This window comes from Galdieria sulphuraria, assembly GCF_000341285.1.
Source record: "Galdieria sulphuraria unplaced genomic scaffold scaf_59, whole genome shotgun sequence".
Classification (NCBI taxonomy): domain Eukaryota; phylum Rhodophyta; class Bangiophyceae; order Galdieriales; family Galdieriaceae; genus Galdieria; species Galdieria sulphuraria.
In genome coordinates, this window is record NW_005178416.1 from 69591 (window position 1) to 91794 (window position 22204).

The 22204-nt window shown below is 38.4% G+C and overlaps 11 protein-coding genes across 13 annotated transcripts; 6 read left to right on the forward strand and 5 right to left on the reverse strand.

The window, feature by feature from the left end:
• Window positions 1-8: 8 nt before the first annotated feature.
• Gasu_56590 (pre-mRNA-processing factor 6) lies at window positions 9-3090 on the reverse strand. Its single transcript, XM_005703225.1, has one exon. The coding sequence runs from the start codon at window positions 3018-3020 to the stop codon at window positions 30-32; it is 2991 nt and encodes a 996-aa protein (XP_005703282.1). The 5' UTR covers window positions 3021-3090; the 3' UTR covers window positions 9-29.
• Window positions 3091-3250: 160 nt separating this feature from the next.
• Window positions 3251-4741, forward strand: Gasu_56600 (uncharacterized protein). Its single transcript, XM_005703226.1, has 3 exons — window positions 3251-4233; window positions 4283-4373; window positions 4429-4741. The coding sequence occupies exons 1-3, from the start codon at window positions 3280-3282 to the stop codon at window positions 4644-4646; spliced, it is 1263 nt and encodes a 420-aa protein (XP_005703283.1). The 5' UTR covers window positions 3251-3279; the 3' UTR covers window positions 4647-4741.
• Window positions 4742-4746: 5 nt separating this feature from the next.
• On the reverse strand, window positions 4747-5880 carry Gasu_56610 (mitochondrial carrier, oxoglutarate:malate antiporter). The gene is made up of 4 exons (XM_005703227.1): window positions 5786-5880; window positions 5402-5738; window positions 5303-5352; window positions 4747-5248 (listed from the first exon to the last, which is right to left on the reverse strand). Exons 1-4 carry the CDS (start codon window positions 5857-5859, stop codon window positions 4768-4770), a joined length of 942 nt encoding a protein of 313 aa, XP_005703284.1. The 5' UTR covers window positions 5860-5880; the 3' UTR covers window positions 4747-4767.
• A 340-nt stretch (window positions 5881-6220) lies between these two features.
• Window positions 6221-7583, forward strand: Gasu_56620 (ATP-dependent RNA helicase). Its single transcript, XM_005703228.1, has 2 exons — window positions 6221-7454; window positions 7504-7583. The coding sequence occupies exons 1-2, from the start codon at window positions 6243-6245 to the stop codon at window positions 7534-7536; spliced, it is 1245 nt and encodes a 414-aa protein (XP_005703285.1). The 5' UTR covers window positions 6221-6242; the 3' UTR covers window positions 7537-7583.
• Window positions 7584-7605: 22 nt separating this feature from the next.
• Gasu_56630 (zinc finger protein) lies at window positions 7606-9470 on the reverse strand. Its single transcript, XM_005703229.1, has 4 exons — window positions 8789-9470; window positions 8607-8739; window positions 8393-8554; window positions 7606-8340 (listed from the first exon to the last, which is right to left on the reverse strand). The coding sequence occupies exons 1-4, from the start codon at window positions 9292-9294 to the stop codon at window positions 8305-8307; spliced, it is 837 nt and encodes a 278-aa protein (XP_005703286.1). The 5' UTR covers window positions 9295-9470; the 3' UTR covers window positions 7606-8304.
• A 350-nt stretch (window positions 9471-9820) lies between these two features.
• Gasu_56640 (tyrosine aminotransferase) lies at window positions 9821-11500 on the forward strand. Of its 2 annotated transcripts, none has more exons than XM_005703231.1 (5): window positions 9821-10189; window positions 10235-10424; window positions 10479-11229; window positions 11276-11339; window positions 11406-11500. In XM_005703231.1, exons 1-5 carry the CDS (start codon window positions 9938-9940, stop codon window positions 11451-11453), a joined length of 1305 nt encoding a protein of 434 aa, XP_005703288.1. In that variant the 5' UTR covers window positions 9821-9937; the 3' UTR covers window positions 11454-11500. The 2 variants fall into 2 exon arrangements, with proteins under 2 accessions (XP_005703288.1, XP_005703287.1); XM_005703230.1 differs by having other exon boundaries at window positions 10479-10613; window positions 10674-11229; window positions 11276-11500.
• A 215-nt stretch (window positions 11501-11715) lies between these two features.
• On the reverse strand, window positions 11716-13070 carry Gasu_56650 (transcription initiation factor IIF beta subunit (TFIIF-beta) family protein). Its single transcript, XM_005703232.1, has 3 exons — window positions 12530-13070; window positions 12244-12484; window positions 11716-12195 (listed from the first exon to the last, which is right to left on the reverse strand). Exons 1-3 carry the CDS (start codon window positions 12951-12953, stop codon window positions 11940-11942), a joined length of 921 nt encoding a protein of 306 aa, XP_005703289.1. The 5' UTR covers window positions 12954-13070; the 3' UTR covers window positions 11716-11939.
• A 90-nt stretch (window positions 13071-13160) lies between these two features.
• On the forward strand, window positions 13161-15181 carry Gasu_56660 (tryptophan synthase beta chain). Its single transcript, XM_005703233.1, has one exon. It carries the CDS (start codon window positions 13288-13290, stop codon window positions 15064-15066), a length of 1779 nt encoding a protein of 592 aa, XP_005703290.1. The 5' UTR covers window positions 13161-13287; the 3' UTR covers window positions 15067-15181.
• A 639-nt stretch (window positions 15182-15820) lies between these two features.
• Gasu_56670 (uncharacterized protein) lies at window positions 15821-17401 on the forward strand. Its single transcript, XM_005703234.1, has 4 exons — window positions 15821-16086; window positions 16146-16334; window positions 16396-16446; window positions 16507-17401. The coding sequence occupies exons 1-4, from the start codon at window positions 15919-15921 to the stop codon at window positions 16699-16701; spliced, it is 603 nt and encodes a 200-aa protein (XP_005703291.1). The 5' UTR covers window positions 15821-15918; the 3' UTR covers window positions 16702-17401.
• Window positions 17402-17920: 519 nt separating this feature from the next.
• On the forward strand, window positions 17921-19371 carry Gasu_56680 (carbohydrate kinase family). 2 transcript variants are annotated; one of them, XM_005703235.1, is made up of 6 exons: window positions 17921-18190; window positions 18250-18612; window positions 18656-18840; window positions 18893-19090; window positions 19143-19280; window positions 19333-19371. In XM_005703235.1, exons 1-6 carry the CDS (start codon window positions 17933-17935, stop codon window positions 19340-19342), a joined length of 1152 nt encoding a protein of 383 aa, XP_005703292.1. In that variant the 5' UTR covers window positions 17921-17932; the 3' UTR covers window positions 19343-19371. The 2 variants fall into 2 exon arrangements, with proteins under 2 accessions (XP_005703292.1, XP_005703293.1); XM_005703236.1 differs by lacking the exon at window positions 19333-19371 and having other exon boundaries at window positions 19143-19311.
• Window positions 19372-19375: 4 nt separating this feature from the next.
• On the reverse strand, window positions 19376-20670 carry Gasu_56690 (uncharacterized protein). Its single transcript, XM_005703237.1, has 4 exons — window positions 19766-20670; window positions 19692-19713; window positions 19659-19662; window positions 19376-19608 (listed from the first exon to the last, which is right to left on the reverse strand). Exons 1-4 carry the CDS (start codon window positions 20645-20647, stop codon window positions 19575-19577), a joined length of 942 nt encoding a protein of 313 aa, XP_005703294.1. The 5' UTR covers window positions 20648-20670; the 3' UTR covers window positions 19376-19574.
• Window positions 20671-22204: the final 1534 nt, after the last annotated feature.

Genomic DNA, 22204 nt, shown 5'->3' on the forward strand with positions numbered 1-22204 from the left:
AACATTTAAAAACAGCGGTCCAATTTATATCAACTTGTAAAGGGTTCAAAGTCATGAGAAACTTTTTCCAACACTTGCAACGTTGTTAAATGTACATTTTCTAAAGATTTTCTAACTTTACACCATCGAGTACCTTTTCTAGGTGGATGACTTTCAACTTGACTTTCTATCTCCTTTATTTCAGACTCTCCATTCTCCTTCTTTTCAAAAGCATACCAAGCAGCCCAAGCATCACCCAACTCTGAGTCTAAAGTTACCGCCCTTTGAAACCAAGATCGGGCTTTTTCTATCTTATGTTCGCCCCAGAATAATCTCGCAACTGCAATCATAACGTGAGCATCCCTATCGCAGCGAGTCAAAGCATCTACAGAACGCGCTCTTCTTTGTTTGGCTGATTCCAACTCAATAGCAACTGCCCAGAGACGTCCCGAGTCGGGACACTCTTGTAAAGCCTTTGATAAAATACTCAAAGCACTCTTAGAAGTAGTCTTGCTTAAAAGCTGACTGTCTGTGCTAAGAGGACGTTGATTCTTTGCAATTCTAACTTCCAACCATATAGACTCTTCCCATATTATATCTACTTTGGGTAGTTTTTGCCTTGCTCTTTCTAAAATTGCACGCGCTCTCGTCCACTTGTTTACCCTTTCTTCCAAGTGTGCCAAACTAATCCACAGAGGAACACAAGTAGGACAATGTTGGAGACCTGATGAGTATGCAGCTCTGGCTTCCTCAAGTTGAGAAGGCTCCTGGCGCTCATGCCATTGACCAAGCATTAACCAAAGCTTTGGTTCGTTTGGATGCTTTGAGAGACCCTCTTCTAAAAGCTCTCTTTCAGCTTCGACACAGCCAGCCTCTCTTTCCAACAAGGCAGATTTATAGTAGACCCTTCCAGAATCTGCTTCCGAGTTCCGTGCTCGAGAGGCAAGTATACGGGCACGAGACAGTTCTCCTGCTTGTTTTTCAAGAGCAACCGCCTCTAACCATATGGTCTCGGACCCTGGATTGGAAGAAAAGGCTTCATGTAGAACCGCCCTAGCTCCATCAGCATCATGATGTCTCCATTTCTCATTAGCTGCTAATAACCAAAGTTTCTCTGCACGAGGACAATATGCAACAGCTCGTCGTAATAACTCATCGACTACCATGAAAGAACCATGTTCCTTCTCAAAGTGTGCGGCTTGGAGCCAAAGATTATCTCTACCGGGAAAAGTAGATACAAGTCTAGCAAAAAGTGCTCGAGCACAAATGAAATATCCTTCTTTCTCGGCAGTTTCAGCATCACTCAACCAAATCCGCTCTCTATCTACCTCTTCAATTCCCAAGTTGCTTGAAAAGTGAATAATATCACGGGCAGTTCTATAATATCCACCAGATTCCGATTCTTTTGCTTCCTTCAACCATCTGTCACGATCTACAATTTTTTGCTTAATAGAAAGTGTCTTTACAGCCCTCTCAATAATTCTTGTCACGCTGCTTTGTGAACTCTCATTTTTTACTTCCTCCAAATAAATATCAAATAAATTATTTTGGTCTATTTTCTTAACCTGCTCATCATTCAAAATATCTGTAGATATGGACTGTTGTTTACTTTCGTGTGCTTCTTCTAGTTTGGCTGCAGTAATCCATATAAGTGGCTCAGCTGGTATCGCTTCTCGAGCTTTGTTCAATATAACTTTTGCATTTTCATAACTTTCCAAACGTGCCAATGCTATCCACAATTCCGTTGCATGTGGAACACATTCTACTGCCCGTGTTAACAGAATTCTCGCACCTTCCGGAGGTTCAAGTTCAATAGCTGCACTCCAAAGTCTAACAGATGTCGGAATGATTTCCAAGGCTTTTCGTAATATTCTCTTCTTTTGGGTAAGGTCTGATTCAATTGCTGCAGCTTGAAGCCATATCTTTACGCTTCCAGGAACACGTCCTCGTTGAACAGCAGACGCAAGTACTTGTTTTGCTTGTTCCTGTGGATATAAACGAGCTGCTTCAAGCCACACATCTTCGGAAGTTGGGCACTTTTGACAACCTTCCGTAATCAGTGCACGTGCGTCAGTGATTCTTCCCGCAATTTCTTCCAATCTTGCTGCAGCAATCCAACCAGGAGCATGTTTAGGATTGGTGGATGTAACAGACTTGAGAAGCATTCGAGCTTTTTTAACATCGCCAATTTCTGACTCTGAAGTTATGCGCATTCCCGCCAATTCTGTAAGATAGCCTTTAGGGTCTACCACAGTTTGACCAGAAACAGAATCCGATATTCTATCCAACTTTAAACCCAGCACTGCACCACGACCTTCTCCGATAGAAGCCAAATCCGTAGAGATTCCCTGAGTTGTTGACAATGTGCCAATACTCGAGTCAAAACTTCTTTCTTTATGAGCACTTTCAATGACCGAATCTGGAACTGGAGTGTATTTTTCAAGTTTTTGTTTCTTGACTCTGTAATCTCCAATTTCTGGTATTGAGGCCCATTCTTCTTCAGATACCTGTGCAAGGCCTCTCTTCAAGTCCGCAAATTGTTGTTCTAGAGAAGGATTCTCACTTCTGTATCTCTTTAGTTCTTCGTTAATTCTTTCCTCTCGTTGTCTTTGTCTTCTACTTTCCATTCGCTTTTCAACAGCTTCGTAAATTTCGTCAGCTTCTTTATCGTCTTCGTCGTAAACGGTATTGGCAAACAGACCCTGGTCCTCGTCATCCAAAGGGCGACCGTCATCATCCTCTTCAACAGGCTCGTCATCGTATTCTTGTTGCTGGGATATAAAGGACCTTGCTGCTGCTGCCTGTCTTGCTAAAGTTTCTCTTCTTGTATCTCCCAAACCTCTTCCTCTACCAGCAACATAACCCGGAGGTGGTGTACCAAACTTTGCACCAGCGTCAGGAACAGGCATTTCGCTGAATTGGTTATTCGCCCTTAGACTATATTCAGGGTTTGTAACAAATCCTGTTGCACCTCTACCTCTTCCAGGAATATAATCTTGAGGAGTTGGCTCTTGAAAGGTTTTTGGAGGTCTATTCAACATTTTCAGGACTTGTCACACTATGCCAATCAATGATGAGAATGAGGAAGTTTGTGAATTGGCCAACATAAGAATGGAAAGCTGGAAAGAGAGAAAGCAACAGGGTTGTAAGTCACTAGTACATTTGTGATACGTTGTATGTAAAAGAACCTTTTTACATTTATATTTGAGAGTATAGAGTTATAGATAGGACCCTCAAGGTCATAAGAGACTCTCCCGCCCACCTCCTTCCTCATTCAACTTGAATTGCCCGCTCTACGATATGTTTTCGTGGCCACCCAACTACGAAGAACAACAAGACAGAAGAGTTTCTATGACCTCCATGAAAAGAGATAAATATGAAGAACATTCAAAAAAAGCTGACGAGAATAGCGAAACAGTTTTGGAAAGCTTCGTTGAAATCCAAGACCTTTCACAAGGTAAAAAGAAAAGTGACTTGGCGTTTTCTTCAAAGAGCAGTGCAACGTTTTCAGTGAGAAGCTTCAATCAGACTAAAAATATAAATTGTACAGGTGAAGAACAACCTTTGCTACCTCCTCATGGAACTATTGTCCATCTATACTCTTCTGAAGACTCACAGTTGCTATGTGCAAAATGTGTCAACGAAGTTTGGTACTTGGACTACGAAAATAGTGGCGAAACAGGTTTACCTGCGACACAATTTATTCTCATGAGAGCAAATGGATGCCTTGGATTCCGTTCTTGTGTTGCGAATGGTTGCCTTTTGCAGTGCAATACCAAACACGAGTTGCGTTTCACAAACCCCAAGTTTGAACTGTGGGAAAAGTGGGAGTATGAAAATAACGGCATCCGCAACGCAAAATTCAAAAAGATCTTCATCCCACTTAGAATAGTACCTTTTTCTTTGAAAGCATCCAGCAGAGAAGAGCTTCTAGAGGCTTGGGAACAAAGTCAAAAATCATTGGACCAGTCTCGTGCACGAGAACGGTCTTTGCAAGATGAACGGAACAAATTAACTGAAGAAATAGAACAACTCAAACGAAAAATTCAAGACTTGGAAACAGAAAAACGAGACCTTGTCACAGAGAATAAGAACAGGACAAATGAACTAAAGTCACTTCAGATTCAACTCGAAAAATTGGAAAATTCCTATCATCGAACATCTCTCAATTACAATTCCTCCTTGGATCACATTCATAGCCTTCAAAAGAGAGTTGAAGAGCTAGATACTCAGAATAAGACACTGCAGGAACAGGTAAGTTTGTAAATTCTTCGATAGAGATAGAAACTTCATTCTTGAATAGATTCAAGAGCAAAGCAATCTTGTTGAGTTATGGTCAGAGAGATGCAAAGCGGAAGAAGAGTATAAAAATGATTTTTCGAGGCGCCTTCAAGGTACATTTCTAGATTTCATATTTTGTTATCCATAGTTGACCTTGATTATTTCTAGTCAAAGAAGAGCAAGTCAGTGAACTTGAAGTTGAAGTTATGAATCTCAAAGAGCAGGTAAAGTCCAAAGAGAGGTTATTAGTTGCTGCACAAAAGAATCTTCGTTCATTGCGAGAGACTCTTTCTAATGTTGATATTTCGGAGACTAGTAAACGGAAAAAATCAGAACACGAATATAATTCATCGATTCCGGATATTCCTGGCAATATTGATATTTAGTAACTTTACAGTTAAGTCGTTTATTTTACTAGTTGGGAAAAGTGGGAATATGAATAAATGATTATATTTAAGTTCATCAACGAATTTTTATCGTTGTTCGTAGTGTTTTTTGATATTTATTTTAAATACGATAATTTTTAGGAGGCATTTGCATATAATTGAAGTATGCAGCTTTAAACTGTTCAAGAAAGATGAAAGTAAATATTGTTTGTGGTCCAAGTCGTAAAAAATAGGGAATGAAACCCTTCCAAAGAGAAAACAAGCCTTCATATCTTGTTGTTTTCCATATACAATCCAGCATTCCTTTATAAGGAGGCCCTTTGCTAGTTTCCATATTTTGCAATCGAGTCTTGGCGACATCGAATGGAAGACTTACTAAACTGGCAATGAGACCAGATATTGTAGAAGCACTTATATGTGCAGCAATTCCATCTTTTAGAAGTTCTGTATCAATAATAACTTCTTTTGCTTGATCATAACTTGCCAATTGTGCTGCATTCAGAGCCATGGCACGCCCTACTGTTGGTACGCAACCTCTCCATAACGTTATCACGCCTTCTTCGCGAACAACTCTTATCAAAGCATCAAATACATGTTTATAACTATGCCGCATGATGAGTATTCAAACTTTTCTATCAAAAATTCACATTTCATACCCACGACGCTGTTCAATTGGAAGACGTCCATCAGCAGTCATTCGGACTAGCTGCAAAAGACAAGTTAAGCAACTCAAGAGTGAAGAACATGAAACGTACGACAACATCTGCTGGAGTCCCAACAAGAGCTCCACAAGCACCTGCTGTAAGACCAGCTATCACCTTGAGATGAAAAGCAGGAGAACCTCCAGAGTGTGTTGATAACTGTTCTTTTACGACTCCAAAAACTCCTAAACGGGTAGTTGTGTATGTCACTTGACGCAATAGAGCAGCAGATAATCCTTGATACAATCCAAAGAAGCCTTCTCTGCGAACTATAGTCACGACAGCACTGGAAAACCCTCGATGGTCTGCAGGTCTTCCTCCTTCCCCAGAAAGCTGCAGTCTTGTCTTTAGCAAATCAAAAGGTTGAATGATCAGAGTTGCACATATGCCGCTACATTATCGTTGAGAAAACCTGACAATACAACGAATACAAAATACCTCAAGCCTCCGAATAAAAACTGCAAATAACTCGGTAGAGGTTGGTTTCTTGTTACAGTGGTGGTGGTGGTCATTTCTCGCTGAAAATGTCTTGTGGAAATATTCCCTTTTCGGAATGTGACCAAGTAAGTTGATCTATCAATCGAATATCTTATGCCAAATAAGAAAACCAATCTTGAATTCTTTCAAGTATTTGAATATTCTAGAACCTCAACTGCATTTATATTTTGGAAGGAAATAGTTACTTAGTAATTCAATGAGTAGTCACCATATACAAAATTATATTCTTACAAGGCCAAAATTACAAGTCTACTTTTCTATGAAAACAATATTTGTTGCCAATATTTAGATTCAAGCAATTTTCATATTCTTTAAACAATTCAAAACTTTTGAATTGCTTTTGCTTTAAAGGACTCTTATGTAGAAGAAAGAAAATTCGTTCAATTGTCGACGATCGATGATCACATCACTAAGAAGAGCAAAGGATATGGTTTCTAGTTTTGAAGAGTTGGGACTTGGACAATGGATTGTAGAAACTTGTAAAGCATTGAATATTATGAAACCAACACCTTGCCAAGTAGCTTGTATTCCACAAACGTTGAATGGCAAGGACATCATTGGGTCCTCTGAGACAGGAACGGGTAAAACCATGTCATTTGTATTGCCCATCGTCGATAAGCTTAGTGTGGATCCTTGTGGCGTTTTTGCCATAGTTCTAACTCCAACAAGAGAGTTAGCTTTTCAGATATATGACCAGTTCAAAGCTATAGGTAACCCTATGTCTATTAGAGTTGCTGTAGTGGTTGGCGGCCTGGAATCGATACGACAAGCTACGGAGTTGGAGAATAGACCACATGTTGTGGTAGCAACTCCCGGCAGACTAGCAGATTTATTTACAATCGAGGATAGTGTTGAAAGATTCCATTTGCATTCCATACGATTTCTTGTGTTGGATGAAGCTGATCGTTTATTAGAGGACGGCTTTGCCTCGTCTCTCTCTACAATTCTAGATGTCTTACCTGTAAATAGACAAACTTTGGTTTATTCTGCAACAATGAACGACAAAATGGAACAACTTTCAAAAACTTGTCGAAGCGAATGTTTTATATACACAAGTTCCTCTTCGAGATACTCGCAAGTTAGGGAATTGGAACAATTCTACTTGTTGATACCTTTTCAGATGAAAACTTGCTATCTAGCTTATTTACTTTTGTATGGATTTCCTTCATTTTCGTGCATAATATTCACTGGTTCTTGTAAAAGATGTCAACATCTTTTTCTGACGTTGGAATATCTTGGTTTGAATGTTGGAGTGCTTCATTCGAAGATGAAACAAATGGAACGATTAAAGGCCATACATAACATTCAAAGAGGAACAATCAGAATACTTATTTGTACTGATGTTGCCAGTCGTGGATTAGATATACCACAAGTTGAACTTGTTGTGAATTATCATATTCCATCCAAGCCAAGCACCTATATACATCGTGTAGGGAGAACTGCAAGAGCCGGTAATCGAGGCAAGGCAATTAGTCTTGTCTCACAGTTTGAAGTAGAAATATTTCGTAACATAGAACGAAGACTTGAACGTGAACTTGTAGAATTTGGTCATTGCAAAGAAAAGGAAGTTTTGAAAATATTAACTGATGTTCTAAAAGCAGAAAGAAAGGCAAGTCTTGTTCAATTAACGACAGAAACCATATTAAGTTTTGCTTTAGGCGAAATTGAAAATGTTGGGTATGAAAGTCTAGTTTGAAAGGTATTCCTTTCTTGAAATGATAAAGTAACGAGTGAATACTGAGAAAATTTTCAAGCTTTTGTTTTTGTATCCTTAATGATAGATTCATATAAAGTCTACTTTCCCTCTTCTGCAATTGTGAAATCAAAAGCCTAATGATGTATATCGCTAGGATCCAGTCTGCATGGCAACTTCGTAGTTGCTTTCTTTATATTTGTTTCAGTATTCCAAGTATCAAGTTTTCTTCTTTAGCTTCAAGGGCCAAAAGTAAATACAGTTACAAACCAAAGTTTTGGTGTTTCTACTGTTCGTGTAACGAGCAAGAGAACGCCAACTACTCCCATATCAAGTTTGAACCAAAAGGACGAAAGGACATAAGACGATGTTTGATAACACGTAGAGTGCTTCCTAAAGACCAACTTTGGAGAATTGTAAGGACACGAGATGACAGTGGAAAGTACAAGGTTCAGTTAGACGCAGGGAAGGGAAGGTCTGTATATGTGACAAAAAGTGTACAAGTCGTTGAACAAGCTCAGAACCGGTTGAAACTTTTGAACCAGTACTTGCGTTGCACTATTCCAAGAGTATATCTCGCAGAACTGCTCGAACGCAGTAAAAAACTTGACAAGAATTACTTATAGGCAACGATATCTGCAACAAAATTTACTCAAAGACGTCATTCCTTTTATAAACTAAAACTCCAAGCTCACGAAACTGAGCATAAACGAATCCAGAAAGAGAGCTTAATAAATACAGAAGCCTATCCCGAGCCTCTTCGATATTATTCTGCGGACTCAATATCTTCCGCACATTCTTCCTACAAATCGTTATTCACGTGCATTAAAAGTATGAGTATTTGTTTTAAGTACCTGCAACTTTTGAAAAATAGGGAGCCGACTTCTAGGACTCGTACTTCTCTTGGCAGGAAGCAGGCCCTCAACAGCGTAAAGAAGATCTGTCTCTAAACCATCAAAGGACCCACGTCTACGATGAATAAATCGACAACGAGAACCATAAGGACAGTTTCCCTCCTATCAATTATTATTTCTATTATTTAAACTTTTTATACAACGCTTAACATACTTTCATAAAGTTCCTGCAATATCTTGTTTTGTATTTGGGATGCCGCTTCACTTGCCTCAGCTCTTCTGTACCATGAGCAAACTGACATTTGACTCCATAACGGCAAAAACCCGTTTCCATAAAGGAACGACATCTACAAATAGTGAATAAGGCAGTAATAACCAAAACCTTCTATAACTTACAATTCTGTTTTATACAGTGTGTTTCTCTCAGCCACTGATACCAAAGAATCTGACATAAACGAGGCATTGTTCGTAGAGGATTGTTTTTTAAACTCTGCATTAGGTTCCTCTCGTTCATACCCGTCAGCAGGATGCCCCACATAAGTTCTACTCTCTTGAGCTGGATCCACCTGGTCACCACGTAATCGTCTGAGAGAAACATTCTCTTTAGTCAACTTATTAGTTTTATCCTTTTCTTGTTCATATTCTTCCAGTTTGCAACTCTGAATGACCTGTGGTTCTTCCTCCAGTTCAGTTGTTTCAAAGCTACCAAAGCTGTAGCGTTCAGTAGTCTTCCAGTTTAGTTGACTCAAGCTTAAACCTTCCACATGGAGAGAGAGTGATTGGTCTAAGTTCTCCAGAAACCCTTTTCTATTCGGTTCACTTTCAATAGAGGTTGCCTCCCAACTCAACGGGGCTGCCTTGACTTTATTGCCGTAACAACTTCCTGCTTCTGGAAAACCCATCAAACGACTCAAACGCCCAGTTTCAATGCTATGCACAAGTTAAAACGGCGTTATCCGCAAAAACTCTAAACACTATTGAGTTTTCTATGTACACTAACTCAAAGAAGCACGAACAGAGCTTCGTCCACCATCCCAACAAATTGGACGATTGTCTATTCCAAAAAACAAAACGATTAGACTCAAAGACTCTAGCTGCAGTTTGATAGGAATTCTCCTTTACTTGTCCTTTTTTACCTTCATAGCCTTTGAAAATTGAAATAGAAGCTTTCTCTGAATGCTTGCACTATTTATTATAGAACCTCGTGACTGATCAAAATGTCATTTTTCTTCATACATTTGGCGCCATTGTATTCCATCATTACCAAAAGCTCATGAAGATTATCAAATATTTGTTATTGAAACTGAAGAAAAGGATATCTGAAAATTATATAGGAATGCTCTTTTAGCTTTGTTAGCCTTACTCATACTTTATGTTTGAAACGACGTCATAAGAATGAAAGTGGTTTTGAGATAACTTTTTATCTATTGTTTTAAACAAAAAATATTCGACAAATAATTGCCTTGTGTTTTACTCAAAAGTCGTCTAGGCCGTCTCATTGACAAATTGAATATATTGCTTCCTGTTAGTCGTTGTCTTCGGCATATGGAAACAGTGGAGAAGGGACAACCTTTTCCTTGTATAGAGGCTTCATCTGCCTCTTTAAGAACGAGTAACCCAATTAGAGAAGTTGTTGACCGTATTGATACTTCACAGATGAATAAGAGCAAGCCGATGATTCCACTTTCCATCGGTGATCCTACTGTCTTTGGAAACCTCAATGCTTGCGAAGAAACCATCCAGGCGGTTGTAGAAGTGACCAAATCCTGTCAGGCAAATGGCTATCCAAAGGCGGTTGTATGTTGGAGGGCTTTTGTGAAATCCATTCTAACTGCAGTGTAGGGTATGATAGAAGCACGAACAGCCATTGCGAAAGAATTTACAGTTCCCAATTGTTCTTTAACTCCAGCTGATGTTATTTTAACAAGTGGTTGTTCGCATGCACTGCAATTATGTCTGGAAGTTTTGTTAGAACCTGGAAAAAACATCCTCATTCCCAATCCAGGTTTTCCTCTTTACAAAACGATATGTGGTGCGGTTTTTTCTGTTAACAAACGCTTCACCATATTTATGTTTTTCTTCATAGATTATATAGGAGCTGAAACGAGGGGTTATAAACTCTCTCCTGAAAGAGGATGGCAAATAGATTTAAAACACTTACGTGCCTTGATAGATTCGAATACCAGGGCAATACTGATCAATAATCCATCAAATCCTTGCGGTAAGAAAATAGAAGATGATATTATGGTAATAAAAGTGATTGGCTCATGTGGAAAAATAGGTGCAGTTTATCCAAAGTCTCATCTCTGTGAGATACTCAAAGTTGCGGAAGAAGCAAAACTTCCTATTATTGCTGACGAGATTTATCATCAAATTGTTTTTCCAGGAAACGAAAGTATTCCTATTGCGTCCCTTACGAACGTTGTTCCTGTGTTATCTGTTGGCGGACTTGCAAAGCGTTTTCTAGTTCCTGGTTGGCGACTGGGTTGGATTATTGTTTATGATCATCACAATGTCTTCTCTCAAGTAAGAGAAGGATTAGAACGTTTATCTACTCTTATTATGGGTGCTAATTCGTTGATCCAAGCTGCATTACCAAAGATTATCCAAAATGTTCCCACTTCTTGGCATTTGTCTGTTTTGAGAAATTTACATATGCAAGCGAACTATTCTTATGAACGTTTATCTCATATGAATGGTTTGGAACCTGTTATGCCTCAAGGTTCCATGTATATTATGGTTGGGATCCAAATTGAAAAGTCGCGAGATATCAAAAATGATATTGATTTTTGTCAAAAATTGTTAAATGAGGAAAGCGTTTTTGTTCTTCCAGGACAGTAAGTTTTTACTTTGTAGTTGATGAGAGATTTATGTTTTGTGCAGATGTTTTGGTGCAAGCAACTATTTTCGTATAGTGTTTTGTGCTCCTATGGATAAGTTGGCAGAGGTTGGTGTGCTTCAAGATGTAATGAAACTCTATTTGCTCATTGGGTACCTCCGTTTGTTTTTTCAGGCTTACAATAGAATGAGTGACTTTTGTAGAAGACATATGAGAAGTTGATATACTCCACTAAAGCTATGTTATTAAATAAATTTATAGATCGAATTCATCATTTGCTTATATTCTAACTCTTTGTTGGATGCTTTCAAAGATTCGATTCGCTACAACTTCCGTTTTGGGACTTTTTAATGGACTGCGTTAGGTTAACTTACCATATGGGCTATTCTTTCTATTTGTTTAAAACATATTGACAATGAGGACTAATTGTAGTAACTCTCTCATCAACAGATAAAGAAAGCAAAAGAAGACATTTTGATGCAAAAAATTAAATAAATATAATACAGCAATATTCACTGATGATGTCAAAATAAGGTATTGGAGGAATAACTTTATAGGACAAAGATGTTTCATAGAGACATAACGATAACGAGAATTTTCTTATCCCTCTGCAAAAAATGAATATAATCATTATATACAGATATGTAGTTTGATTGAAATGTCCTTCATTCCATTCTGCTTGAAAAATTTGGCTCAGTTTCCATCAACTTATTGATATCGACGAGATTTTCCAACAGGCATCAAGTCTTCGATCGACCCGGGTGTTGAGGAGGCTCGAATTTCCTCCATAAGTGCTGCTGCATCTGCCGCAGTTTCATCTCGTTGCTGCTTGGTTTTGTATTCATCTTTCAACTCATATTGCCCTCTCAAAGGCCCACTTCTATGAATTTGACATACTTCGTTGACAACAGTCTTTAGACGACTTGTGGGTATCTGTATTTCGTTGTTTAATTCTCGAATACTCCTATTCAAGTTTTCAATACAATAAACGAAATTCACCAGAGAAACATACCATCTAGGCTTTCGTTCAAATAATTGAAACAGCTTGAGCAGACAGTTTTCCTTCCACTCACTATTTCCTGCTTCCACGACTCTACGATCATCCACGTTCTTTCTCTTTCTCTCTTCAAATGCTTGAGTTGCTTTCCAATGCTGACCTGGCTTCAAACCGTCTTCGTGTGCATAAAGCAAACTTTCCTCGTCAAGAAAGTTTGTTACTCTATTTGGTTTGAGCTGTTCTTGAAGTTTACGTTCTAAATTGCCTAAGTATAAACAAAATAAAAAACTACCTTGCTTACGTTTCAACTTGTAGTCACCACTTAAGGAAGTTTGAACAAAACCTTGTCGCTCCACAGTTCCTTCCAGTTTCACTTGACCTGTCTCGTCATCTCTTAACTGACTAAATACTATCATAGAAGGCCTTTCGGGAATGAATTTGAGTTGTTTTTCCTCCATTCTGCCAGCTTCAACTGCGACAACCAGTTTCTCACCTTCCTTATTTCCATGCTTAGAAAGCAACAAATAAGACTTGGAAATGTTGTTCTTTGAACAACTATCTTCTAATTGTTGAAGTGTATTACGCGGTATTTTTAAAACAAGTACTCTTTTTGATAGGCCAGAGTTATCCACTTGACCTGCTAAGGCTGACGCCATGTTTGAACAATAAGAATCCAAAAAAGAATTGGAGTTGATGGAACCTCCGCCTGTTAGTACGCCGGTCATCACGGGCTTGCTTGTTATAGGAGTCTTGTTGTTGATATTTATTCCTGGAATATTCTGCCTCTTACATGTTCAAGCACCAAGTAGTTTTGAGCCAGTCACGAAGAAGAGACAATGACTATATAAGTAGATTGGAGAGCAAGTTGGTTATTTGACTAAAGAAGAAGCCTTAAGGTGAAGTTGTATGACGAGACTAGTTTTAGATATTGCACTATGATTAATAATTATTTGGGCATATACAGGTGCTCTAGATGTCACGAGAGGCAACAGACACTTAATATCAACTTGAAGTTGAGTTTTCGAAAGTACCTTTCTTTGGAAAGGATTAAAGATTGTAATGCTTTCACTAAAGATGGAGTGCCTTTTATTTCTATTTGAATGCGTAGTATGCAAAAGGATTTTGCCACTTTTGAGTTGTATGAAAAACGAAACTCCTTTGTTCTTAACTGCACCGTACCTGATGGGAATAATTGGTTTATGCTCTTTCTCGTTTTGTGTAGGTAGTGAAAAGATTCAGAAAGTACAAACATTTTCACAGATAATTGTACCACCAAATTTTGTCTGTGTTGTTTCTTTAGTAAATGAGTATCACTTTTATAACTCTATCAAAAGTAATCAATTCTTTTCCATTATGACAATATTGTTGATGATGGGCTTCATATGTGGTGGACAGGGCGGTTGTGAGAAGTCATTACAGTTTAGAAATAGCTTTCTCGGCAAGGACAACTCTTTTTTGGAAAGAAATAACAAACTAGTCAAAGTTTACAAAACAGCAGCTTTCAAAAGCCCTAAGAAAAGTCTAACAGTTTTTGCTGTGCAGACAAAGCCAGTTGACAACTTAGGCGACACTTTTTCTCAGAAAAACTCGAATCAAGTCAAGGTGACACAAGTCCCGGATGTACATGGACATTTTGGAAGATATGGGGGACAGTTTGTTCCAGAAACTTTGTTTTTTTGCTTGGAAAACCTTGCCAAATGCTTTGGAGAAACCAGGAACGATCCCATGTTTCATAAAGAACTAGACCTGCTTTTAAAAGACTTTGTAGGTAGGCCTAGCCCCTTGTATTTTGCAGAGCACCTGTCATCTAGATACGCAAGAAAGGATGGCTCTGGACCAAGAATATATCTCAAAAGAGAGGATTTGAATCATACAGGAGCGCACAAAATTAACAACTCGCTTGCCCAGTGTTTACTTGCTCGAAAGTTAGGGAAAACGCGAGTTATAGCAGAAACTGGAGCTGGGCAACATGGTGTGGCAACAGCAACAGTATGTGCACGGTTTGGTTTAAAGTGTGTAGTATATATGGGAGCAAAGGATATGAAAAGACAGTCTCTAAATGTTTTTCGTATGCGTTTACTTGGTGCAGAAGTTAGAGAAGTTACTGCTGGTACGGGAACACTCACCAACGCGCTTTCTGAGGCTATCAGAGATTGGGTTACTTACCCTGAAGAAACTCACTATATTGTAGGCTCAGTATCGGGTCCTCATCCATATCCTTTGATTGTTCGTGAGTTTCAAAGTATTATTGGAAAGGAAACAAAACAACAAGCAAAAGAGAAATGGGGTACTAGTCCAGATATTTTGATTGCTTGTGTTGGTGGGGGTTCCAATGCTATGGGGCTTTTTCATGACTTTGTTGAAGATCCTAATGTGAGATTAATTGGAGTTGAGGCTGCAGGGGAAGGATTAGGGTCTCAAAAGCACGCTGCAACGCTGACATGTGGTCAATTGGGAGTCCTTCATGGTGCAATGTCTTACGTTATTCAGGATGAAGATGGCCAAATCAAGGAAGTGCATTCAATATCTGCAGGTTTAGACTATCCAGGCGTGGGACCGGAACATGCTTATCTAAAAGACACAGGACGTGCGGAATATTTTGCAGTTACCGATAGAGAAGCAATACAAGGCTTTAAGTTGCTTTCTAGAATGGAAGGCATTATTCCTGCTCTAGAAACAGCACATGCAGTGGCTTATTTGGATAAACTATGTCCAACCTTGTCAGGAAGTCCAAATATAGTGCTATGTTGCAGTGGTAGAGGTGATAAAGATGTGCACACAGTAATGGATTACTTGAAAGAAAACGGTGATAGTGATATCCATTTGGATGACCTTTAAGATTGAGTCATTGTTAGAATACTATAAAGTGAATCTCTATATATTCATTAAGTTTCCTTCTCTGTGAGATATAGAGTATCGATGTTGATTTGCAACTTTAACTAAATTTGCTTCGATTGTTTTGAAACCTTCCTTTGCTTTCGATTGTTAAATACGTGAATACTTCCATCTATGCTTCTTCTTTTTTTCAAATGTGTTCTTTCTGTTAGCAACACTTGTCATACAAATGGCCCTAAGACAAGTGTCTTCAGACCTCAAGATTGTAATCAAATAGTAAGTTTTTGAGTTTGATCCTTGAAAAATACTTTGAGGTGACGAACCATTTTAGGAATTAAATATAAAACTAAAGCTATTGGTTTCTCGGTTTGAAATTTACTACAAAGGATCTTGATTTTTTAGAAAAAGACAAGGACAATTTTGCCATCAACCATATGTATTCGAATACTAGTTTGAAATACTCCGAAATGTTAGGAAAATGTGACATCTAATACTATCCCAACTCACTAATATTATCCACCTCCTACAGTTTGTCAAAGACCCATGGAGAACAGAAGTGCACTTGCAATAGCTTATTGTAGAAATTCTAGAAGAACTGGGACAAAGAATGCTGTGATTAGCTAGAATCTAGAAAATGGAAAACAAGCTGGCAGCGACCTTGAATAGTGGTGGTCCATGGCTTGTCATTTTGGAGTCATTTGGACATGATGGCGAAAAGTGTTTCTGGAAACAATCTTTTCGAGTTGAAGCGACAAATTAGACATTTTAAATAGCCATTTCATTCCATTTTGTTTTTATCACTCTTTGAAAATTGTGAAGGAAGCAAGTTGAGCATCAACTAAGAAATAGTAGACAATGAGTTACCAGACAGTAGTACAAAATTCCATCATTGCAAGCTTCCTTGTTTTATTAGGAATTTTTTGCTTAGCTCCGGGTTTGACATTTGTGGAAGGAACCAATCAGGCAAATGAACAAAGATGGCATCAGACAGTAACGCCAACACAGACTCAAGAATGCCAACGGGTTAGAAAAATGGATGGTATCATATTGGAATTTGTTTGACTGATTTTCCTTGTATATAGTTATGCGTTACTGCTACTCAGACGCAAGTACAAAGCTGCATCTATACAAGCACACAAGTTCCTTATGTTTCGCAATGCGTCACCGCTGTTCCCACTACTTGCTATAAATATGTGACTAAATATAAGCAAGTATGTTGCAACCAAGAATATGAACAGCAATATGGTGAGCAAGAGCAAGAATGTACGGAGGTAAGGCTTTGGATTGATATTGATTCCATGTAAGAATGAACTCATCGCAATGGAACAATAGTACTGCCAATTATCATACCAACAATCTGTCAGCTATCCTTGTCAAAGTCAGGTAAGCAATCTTAGGCTATTTCGTGTAGATCCACTTTCTCAATAAACTATAAAACTTTAGGTATCCTATCCATGCCAGGAGTATCGTCTGATGCAAGTTCAACAGTGCTGCCAGATTCCTAAAGTACAATGCGTGCAACATACCCAAGTCTGCATACAGAAGCAACAGGTACAACAACAACAACAACAACAACAACAACAGCAGCAGCAGGAGGAGGAGGAATATTTACCTTACTACCAATACTACAGTTACTAAATCCAAAAATATTCTTTGTCAATGTGCCAAAGAGCACAAGAGAATTTGAAATAAAGTTGACCATCACTCAATCTTGTCCTTGATTACTTTTCTATGCAAGTCTCTACAAGAGTTGAAAATTCCTCGTTCTATCAATAGTGGCGCATATTAAAAATGCGATCGAATTGTAGTTATGTACAATCTGTTAAGTTTTCATTATTACCCATTAGTTTTTATTCTACATAGAAAGAAGACATTATTATTTTTTACTACTAACCACAAGAAATTCGATAGATATGCAACAATGTCAACAAGCAAAAGCCAGGATCCCCCTTCCAGTGTCGCTATAACTTGAAGCCTTTAAAAGTCACGACTATGGCTTTTAAGTGGCTTTCGGGAGTCACAACCTCCTAGGTTCTGGCGGGCAGTTCACTATTATTATAACGAAATTTTAAAGTCCATGAAGGATGGCAGTTCTATACAGTAGTAGTTCGCCAAGTCGCACAAAATTACAGCAAAACAAGTTTGAAAATACTGCTTGGAAAATAACTAGCAATCAGCGTGATGCGATAAAAACTGTCAATTTCATTCGATAAATACTCCTGGGCTCCAGAAGCTGAGTCCTGGTCTGTGGTCACTTTAAGTCTTAACAAGCTTGATTGAACTGCCTTCATAATGGCCTAACATTATGTCGGAAACTATCAAAATAGAATATTGCAACAAACTCCTTCTGTCCATTCAACCATTTCACTGCACAGCACTGAGTTGAAGTGCTTCTAAAATTGATAAAGGCTGTATTTTTGTATTCTCTACATATTGTTTTCCGTATATATCCTCGTCTTAGCCTTCTTCTCACATGTCACAATAGATTGACTAGAGACTATAACAACGACGCATATGTTACAGTTATGTGAATATGTATAGCAAAAATACTACGGCACAATCGAAGCATCAAGGGTGGAAAACATACTGTTTGCGAGAAGAACCGTGGAATACGGTAACAATCGTAGGCAAGATGGACATAATGTCTTACATTCCACAGCATTCATTTGAATTGAGAAATCTTAAAGGAGGACACAAGAAGATATAGGAAAGCTATACAAAGAGAAATTAGCTACGTTAAAGAGCAGTGATAAGAGACAACTGTCGCCAGAAATAAGACGTAACACTCCAACGGTTTCTCATATTTCAACTTCGAGCTCCGTTGCAGATGTATTAAAGACCAACAAAATCAAAAAGATCTCAGGATGTCATGATCCGTAGCATTGGATTTTGTTACAGTACATTCTTGAGAAATGGTATAGATGCTTCGTCGAAGAATATAAAAGCAGTGCTTTGGCAACTAGGGAAGGCAAATTCTCAAAAAGCTCTGTATTTCTATCAACTACGTACCTTCACTTTTCTTAGAAGACCCATGCAGTTGGCTTCGTTAGACCAGGAGCAGCAGTTTGCGAAATCGTTACCTTTGAAGTGGCCAGAGTTTGTTAAAGAGATCTTGCCAACTCTAGACGTATGTCGATTGATTAAGTGGATGGGATACTTTTTCTAAAGTGTGTTTCTCTATCATAGGCAGAGAAACATAAAGGTCAGTGCGGCCGTATCGCTGTGGTTGGAGGTTCTTTTGAATATACAGGAGCCCCATATTTTTCAGCAATGAGTTCGCTTCGTGCTGGTGTTGATATGGCACATATATTTTGCGAGGATTCCGCGGCAGCTCCGATAAAGACATATTCACCAGAGCTTATTGTTCATCCTATTTTAACGGCCTCCTGTAAAATGGACAAAACTGTGGAGGAAACTTCAAAATATCTCGCAAGACAGGTCGCTGAATGGTTAACGAGTCTGCACTGTGTCGTGGTAGGACCAGGTTTAGGGAGAAATCCGTTGATTTTGGAAACAGTTGCTTATGTTATCGAAGAAGTCACCAAGCGGGTATGTAGTGATATCTTTACCTTTCAGTTCTAATTCTTGTCAGCATATTCCACTTGTGATAGATGCTGATGGGTTGTATTTGTTATCTGTGAAGCCTGAGTTACTAAAAAATGCGACATCACCTGTCATTCTTACTCCAAATCATGTAGAGTTCAATAGACTCACTCGTGCATTTGAAATAGACGATACATCTGATACCGAAAAACTTTTGAAAACACTAGCCAAGTCGTAAGGAAAAATTTGGACTCCTATATATTTTTCCCGTAACCGTATCGAACAGGGTTTGTCCGGGAGCTATTATCGTTCAGAAAGGTTCAAATGACCTGATTGCTGCAGCATTTTGCGACGTAGTTGTACATTGTGTCGAACAGGGAAGTCTTCGCAGGTGCGGTGGACAAGGTGACATACTTAGTGGGTTAATGGGAGCATTTAGTGCCTGGATGCAGATGAACAGAAAGTTAACAACACCAAATGAATGGTAGCTTTCAGCTTGGTTTTGATACAACTCTACAACTAAATTGTCGACAAAGGTTCATCCCAGTTTACAGTGCCTGTGCGATGACCAGGAGATGTTCTCTTCAAGCATTTAGGAAAAAGCAACGATCTATGCTAACAACAGATATTATTGAAGAAATATGGAAGGAGTTCAATACATTATTTCCACTGAGGTAAGGTGAGATAATGCATTCGTTGTACAACTATTGATTCTGCACCGGAAAGTTCACTCTAGTTATTACTGTTCAGTGAAAAGATTTTCATTCTCTGCACAAGTCTTGCTTCGTTTGTTAGGGACCAACTCATGGCTTCCTCCCTCAGATGTTTCACATAAAGCAGCTTGTTCAACGTTGAAATCTTTGTTGGTTTCAGCTCGTTTTCGAGGCTCTACCCTGGTTACCTGTGTCACTGTGTCATTTTGGAAAGTGCTATTCTCTTTCTCTTGATTGGATATTATGGAATCAAAGTCAGCTATTTCTAGTTCTATCTCCTTTAGAATCTCTATACAAAACAGTTTATATATACACCACAAATATATTGAAACTAAGTACCTTCCTCATCATCCAACGATTCCCTTTTATCACTTGCCTGGTCGCCAAGTTTTTCCTTGTAAATGAATATTTAAGTTGTGTTGCTATCATGAAACAACAAAACTAACCTTGCTCTCAGCAATACGTCTTTTGAAAACATCCGCAGCAAGCTTTAGATATTTCCTTGCATTGTTTGGGTCGACCGAACGAAGTGCTAGGTAAATGCTATGATACAACCCCCCAACCATTCTTGAAGAATGGTACCCTTCTTCTTCATAGTACTTGACAGCTGATTTAAAGTCGTCAGCTGCTTGTTCATTATTATCGTTTTCCATTCCAAAATCACCTAAAGTTTCGTAGACGACAGCAAGACGCAACCTTGACTCTGGTAATTTTGAAGTGAGAATAACTCTTGCGCACTCCAACTGTTCCCAAGCTAGTTCACGAATATCCTGCTCTTCTTCTTCGCTTTGTTTCCCCCCTTCCGAATTTGCTTCATCTATCAGTTGTTGTTCAGGTAAAGCAGCTTCCGAAGAAGCTTCCACCTCAGTCTGAATTTGTTCTTTGTCTTCAATATTTAAAGAATCTTCTTCATTTTTAGACTCTTCGGTATCCTCACCGGAAGTCTCACCCTTCAATTGTTTTGAGGTGCTGTCGTCTGTTTCGGCAGACTCCTCTTCTTCTTCTACTTCGTCGGAGTTAGTACACAGTCCCACCACTTTTGGAACCTTAGGACCAAATATCTCCTCATTATTTGACGAGCACTTTATTATTTCCAAGAGAGACTTCCCATAAAGAAGTTGTAACTCAGCGAACCCCCAAGTTTGCTTATCTTCTTCTTGATAATCTTCAAGCTCTTTCAGAGCTGCTTCAACTTTATCAGCTGCCTCCGAGAATTTTCCAGAAGAGAGCATTTGAGAAGCTTCTTTATATAGTTCAGCAACGGACTTCGGGTAGAACTCTAGTTTGTTTAAGACAGAGGCAAGCTCGCTGTGGACGCTCATCGTCATCGAGCGCGCGCAATTGCAAATCCAAATTTTGACTTTTTGAAATTCGATAAATTTTATACTAACCGTTAGAATTTCTTTATTAGTGTAACCGTTCTGGAAGCTAATGACATTTCAGCAAAGTGTTGAAAGCGAACATTTTCCTTTTTCTGTTACATTATCCGCCTACATGAATTTTTTATATTTTATCGACAGGAAATATATAAATTCGCATGTCGTAAAATGATAAAGAACCCATAACATACAGTACTAAAAGTATTCTTTTAGAACTGCTAATGATTTTTGAAATCCAAATGGTAATTTGGACCTTCAATTTGTCTATGTAGCATTCACAAAAATTGCATATTCCTTCCTTGAGGCCAAGACTGTTTTATAAGCACAAAATAAAGGTTTGAATTCTGAAGATGTCTTTAGATTTACTTTTGCAGGCTATATTCAAATTCATTTGCCATTTACCATAATTGAATCAGTTGTATCTTCCAACAGACAAGTTCCCCAATTGTTTGCTTTGTATTCTTTATTTATACTCTCCCTGTTATTGAATATCTAACACTCATCTCCTTCCTCTTATAACACAACAGTAAATGGTAGATCCTAAGACTCTATATTATCTATTTCTAAGCAAGGATTTGAAAATTTGATGCATTATGACATTTTAAGCAAATTCTAATTGCAGAATCTAACTTTGCAAGATATGCCTATATTTAGAAAACTTGCTCGACTCTACATCTGAACTATTAAACGATGAGTAAACTGAACAATGAACTCCCCAGATTCCGAAAGAATTCACGAAAAGAAAGCTCCACCTTATTTTTTTAGAGATCTGAGTTCAACGATGGGCTTGATTCAGTGTCTTACACATATATTTGAAAATGCTTCAGTATAAACAGCCATTCATCAATATTGTGATTTTCTTTGGATCAACTTCAATTCTTGAGAGAAGAATGCACAGGTTGTAGTTTTTAAAACCGTTCCCCGAAATATTCTTCCCGTAGTTTTGGTGGATTTCCAACCATTTGTCACTCCGGCACGTGAAACGATTAAGAGCTCAAGTTTCTAATGATGAGTGTCTTAGTCCCTTGTAAACATCTCTTGTACAACGAAAGATATTCAAAGATATTCGACTATCGTATAAAATGCACACACCAATAACCAATGAAGCGATCAAACTCTTCTTGCATAATATATTCCGCAACACCACATGAAACATTATGTTCTGAAAAGGTCAAGCGAGTTTCTAAACTATCGTTTACACATAATAACCAAATATCACCATCACGAATAAAACTTATATAACGACCATCAGGACTCCATTTTGGATCTAAATATCCTTCCTATTGTTCATAAAGCTTCAAAAATGGGACTCAAAGATATAAAACTACTTAGTACCGATGCTTGATAGGAGTTGAAGAGTTGAAAAGCTTCATCCAATGAAGAAGAAGAACTGGGATTGCTATAAGAGAAAACATCCAAATGTGTGCCTTGTGGTAATAATAAGCGTTGAGTAGAGGGATGAAATAAATAACAACATAATCCTTCGAACTAAATAGCGACACTAAG

What these genes read in the sequence shown, in the direction of transcription:
- Gasu_56590 (XM_005703225.1), bottom strand. Translation starts at nt 3,020, where the DNA reads ATGTTGAATAGACCTCCAAAAACCTTTCAAGAGCCAACTCCTCAAGAT.
- Gasu_56600 (XM_005703226.1), top strand. Translation starts at nt 3,280, where the DNA reads ATGTTTTCGTGGCCACCCAACTACGAAGAACAACAAGACAGAAGAGTT. An exon ending in ATAAGACACTGCAGGAACAG is followed by an intron (nt 4,234 to 4,282) that starts GTAAGTTTGTAA and finishes ATTCTTGAATAG; the next exon opens with ATTCAAGAGCAAAGCAATCT. An exon ending in TTTTTCGAGGCGCCTTCAAG is followed by an intron (nt 4,374 to 4,428) that starts GTACATTTCTAG and finishes GATTATTTCTAG; the next exon opens with TCAAAGAAGAGCAAGTCAGT.
- Gasu_56610 (XM_005703227.1), bottom strand. Translation starts at nt 5,859, where the DNA reads ATGACCACCACCACCACTGTAACAAGAAACCAACCTCTACCGAGTTAT. An exon ending in TTTTTATTCGGAGGCTTGAG is followed by an intron (nt 5,739 to 5,785) that starts GTATTTTGTATT and finishes ACGATAATGTAG; the next exon opens with CGGCATATGTGCAACTCTGA. An exon ending in GGACTCCAGCAGATGTTGTC is followed by an intron (nt 5,353 to 5,401) that starts GTACGTTTCATG and finishes TGTCTTTTGCAG; the next exon opens with CTAGTCCGAATGACTGCTGA.
- Gasu_56620 (XM_005703228.1), top strand. Translation starts at nt 6,243, where the DNA reads ATGATCACATCACTAAGAAGAGCAAAGGATATGGTTTCTAGTTTTGAA. An exon ending in TTCTAAAAGCAGAAAGAAAG is followed by an intron (nt 7,455 to 7,503) that starts GCAAGTCTTGTT and finishes GTTTTGCTTTAG; the next exon opens with GCGAAATTGAAAATGTTGGG.
- Gasu_56630 (XM_005703229.1), bottom strand. Translation starts at nt 9,294, where the DNA reads ATGGGTTTTCCAGAAGCAGGAAGTTGTTACGGCAATAAAGTCAAGGCA. An exon ending in ATTGCAGGAACTTTATGAAA is followed by an intron (nt 8,555 to 8,606) that starts GTATGTTAAGCG and finishes AATAATTGATAG; the next exon opens with GAGGGAAACTGTCCTTATGG. An exon ending in CTATTTTTCAAAAGTTGCAG is followed by an intron (nt 8,341 to 8,392) that starts GTACTTAAAACA and finishes AACGATTTGTAG; the next exon opens with GAAGAATGTGCGGAAGATAT.
- Gasu_56640 (XM_005703230.1), top strand. Translation starts at nt 9,938, where the DNA reads ATGGAAACAGTGGAGAAGGGACAACCTTTTCCTTGTATAGAGGCTTCA. An exon ending in TCTTTACAAAACGATATGTG is followed by an intron (nt 10,425 to 10,478) that starts GTGCGGTTTTTT and finishes TTTTCTTCATAG; the next exon opens with ATTATATAGGAGCTGAAACG. An exon ending in GTTTTTGTTCTTCCAGGACA is followed by an intron (nt 11,230 to 11,275) that starts GTAAGTTTTTAC and finishes TGTTTTGTGCAG; the next exon opens with ATGTTTTGGTGCAAGCAACT.
- Gasu_56650 (XM_005703232.1), bottom strand. Translation starts at nt 12,953, where the DNA reads ATGACCGGCGTACTAACAGGCGGAGGTTCCATCAACTCCAATTCTTTT. An exon ending in TGGTGACTACAAGTTGAAAC is followed by an intron (nt 12,485 to 12,529) that starts GTAAGCAAGGTA and finishes TAGGCAATTTAG; the next exon opens with AACGTAAACTTCAAGAACAG. An exon ending in TTTGAACGAAAGCCTAGATG is followed by an intron (nt 12,196 to 12,243) that starts GTATGTTTCTCT and finishes AAACTTGAATAG; the next exon opens with GAGTATTCGAGAATTAAACA.
- Gasu_56660 (XM_005703233.1), top strand. Translation starts at nt 13,288, where the DNA reads ATGCTTTCACTAAAGATGGAGTGCCTTTTATTTCTATTTGAATGCGTA.
- Gasu_56670 (XM_005703234.1), top strand. Translation starts at nt 15,919, where the DNA reads ATGAGTTACCAGACAGTAGTACAAAATTCCATCATTGCAAGCTTCCTT. An exon ending in AGACTCAAGAATGCCAACGG is followed by an intron (nt 16,087 to 16,145) that starts GTTAGAAAAATG and finishes CCTTGTATATAG; the next exon opens with TTATGCGTTACTGCTACTCA. An exon ending in AAGAGCAAGAATGTACGGAG is followed by an intron (nt 16,335 to 16,395) that starts GTAAGGCTTTGG and finishes ATGGAACAATAG; the next exon opens with TACTGCCAATTATCATACCA.
- Gasu_56680 (XM_005703235.1), top strand. Translation starts at nt 17,933, where the DNA reads ATGATCCGTAGCATTGGATTTTGTTACAGTACATTCTTGAGAAATGGT. An exon ending in TCGAAGAAGTCACCAAGCGG is followed by an intron (nt 18,613 to 18,655) that starts GTATGTAGTGAT and finishes AATTCTTGTCAG; the next exon opens with CATATTCCACTTGTGATAGA. An exon ending in TTGAAAACACTAGCCAAGTC is followed by an intron (nt 18,841 to 18,892) that starts GTAAGGAAAAAT and finishes CGTATCGAACAG; the next exon opens with GGTTTGTCCGGGAGCTATTA.
- Gasu_56690 (XM_005703237.1), bottom strand. Translation starts at nt 20,647, where the DNA reads ATGACGATGAGCGTCCACAGCGAGCTTGCCTCTGTCTTAAACAAACTA. An exon ending in GACGTATTGCTGAGAGCAAG is followed by an intron (nt 19,714 to 19,765) that starts GTTAGTTTTGTT and finishes TTCATTTACAAG; the next exon opens with GAAAAACTTGGCGACCAGGC.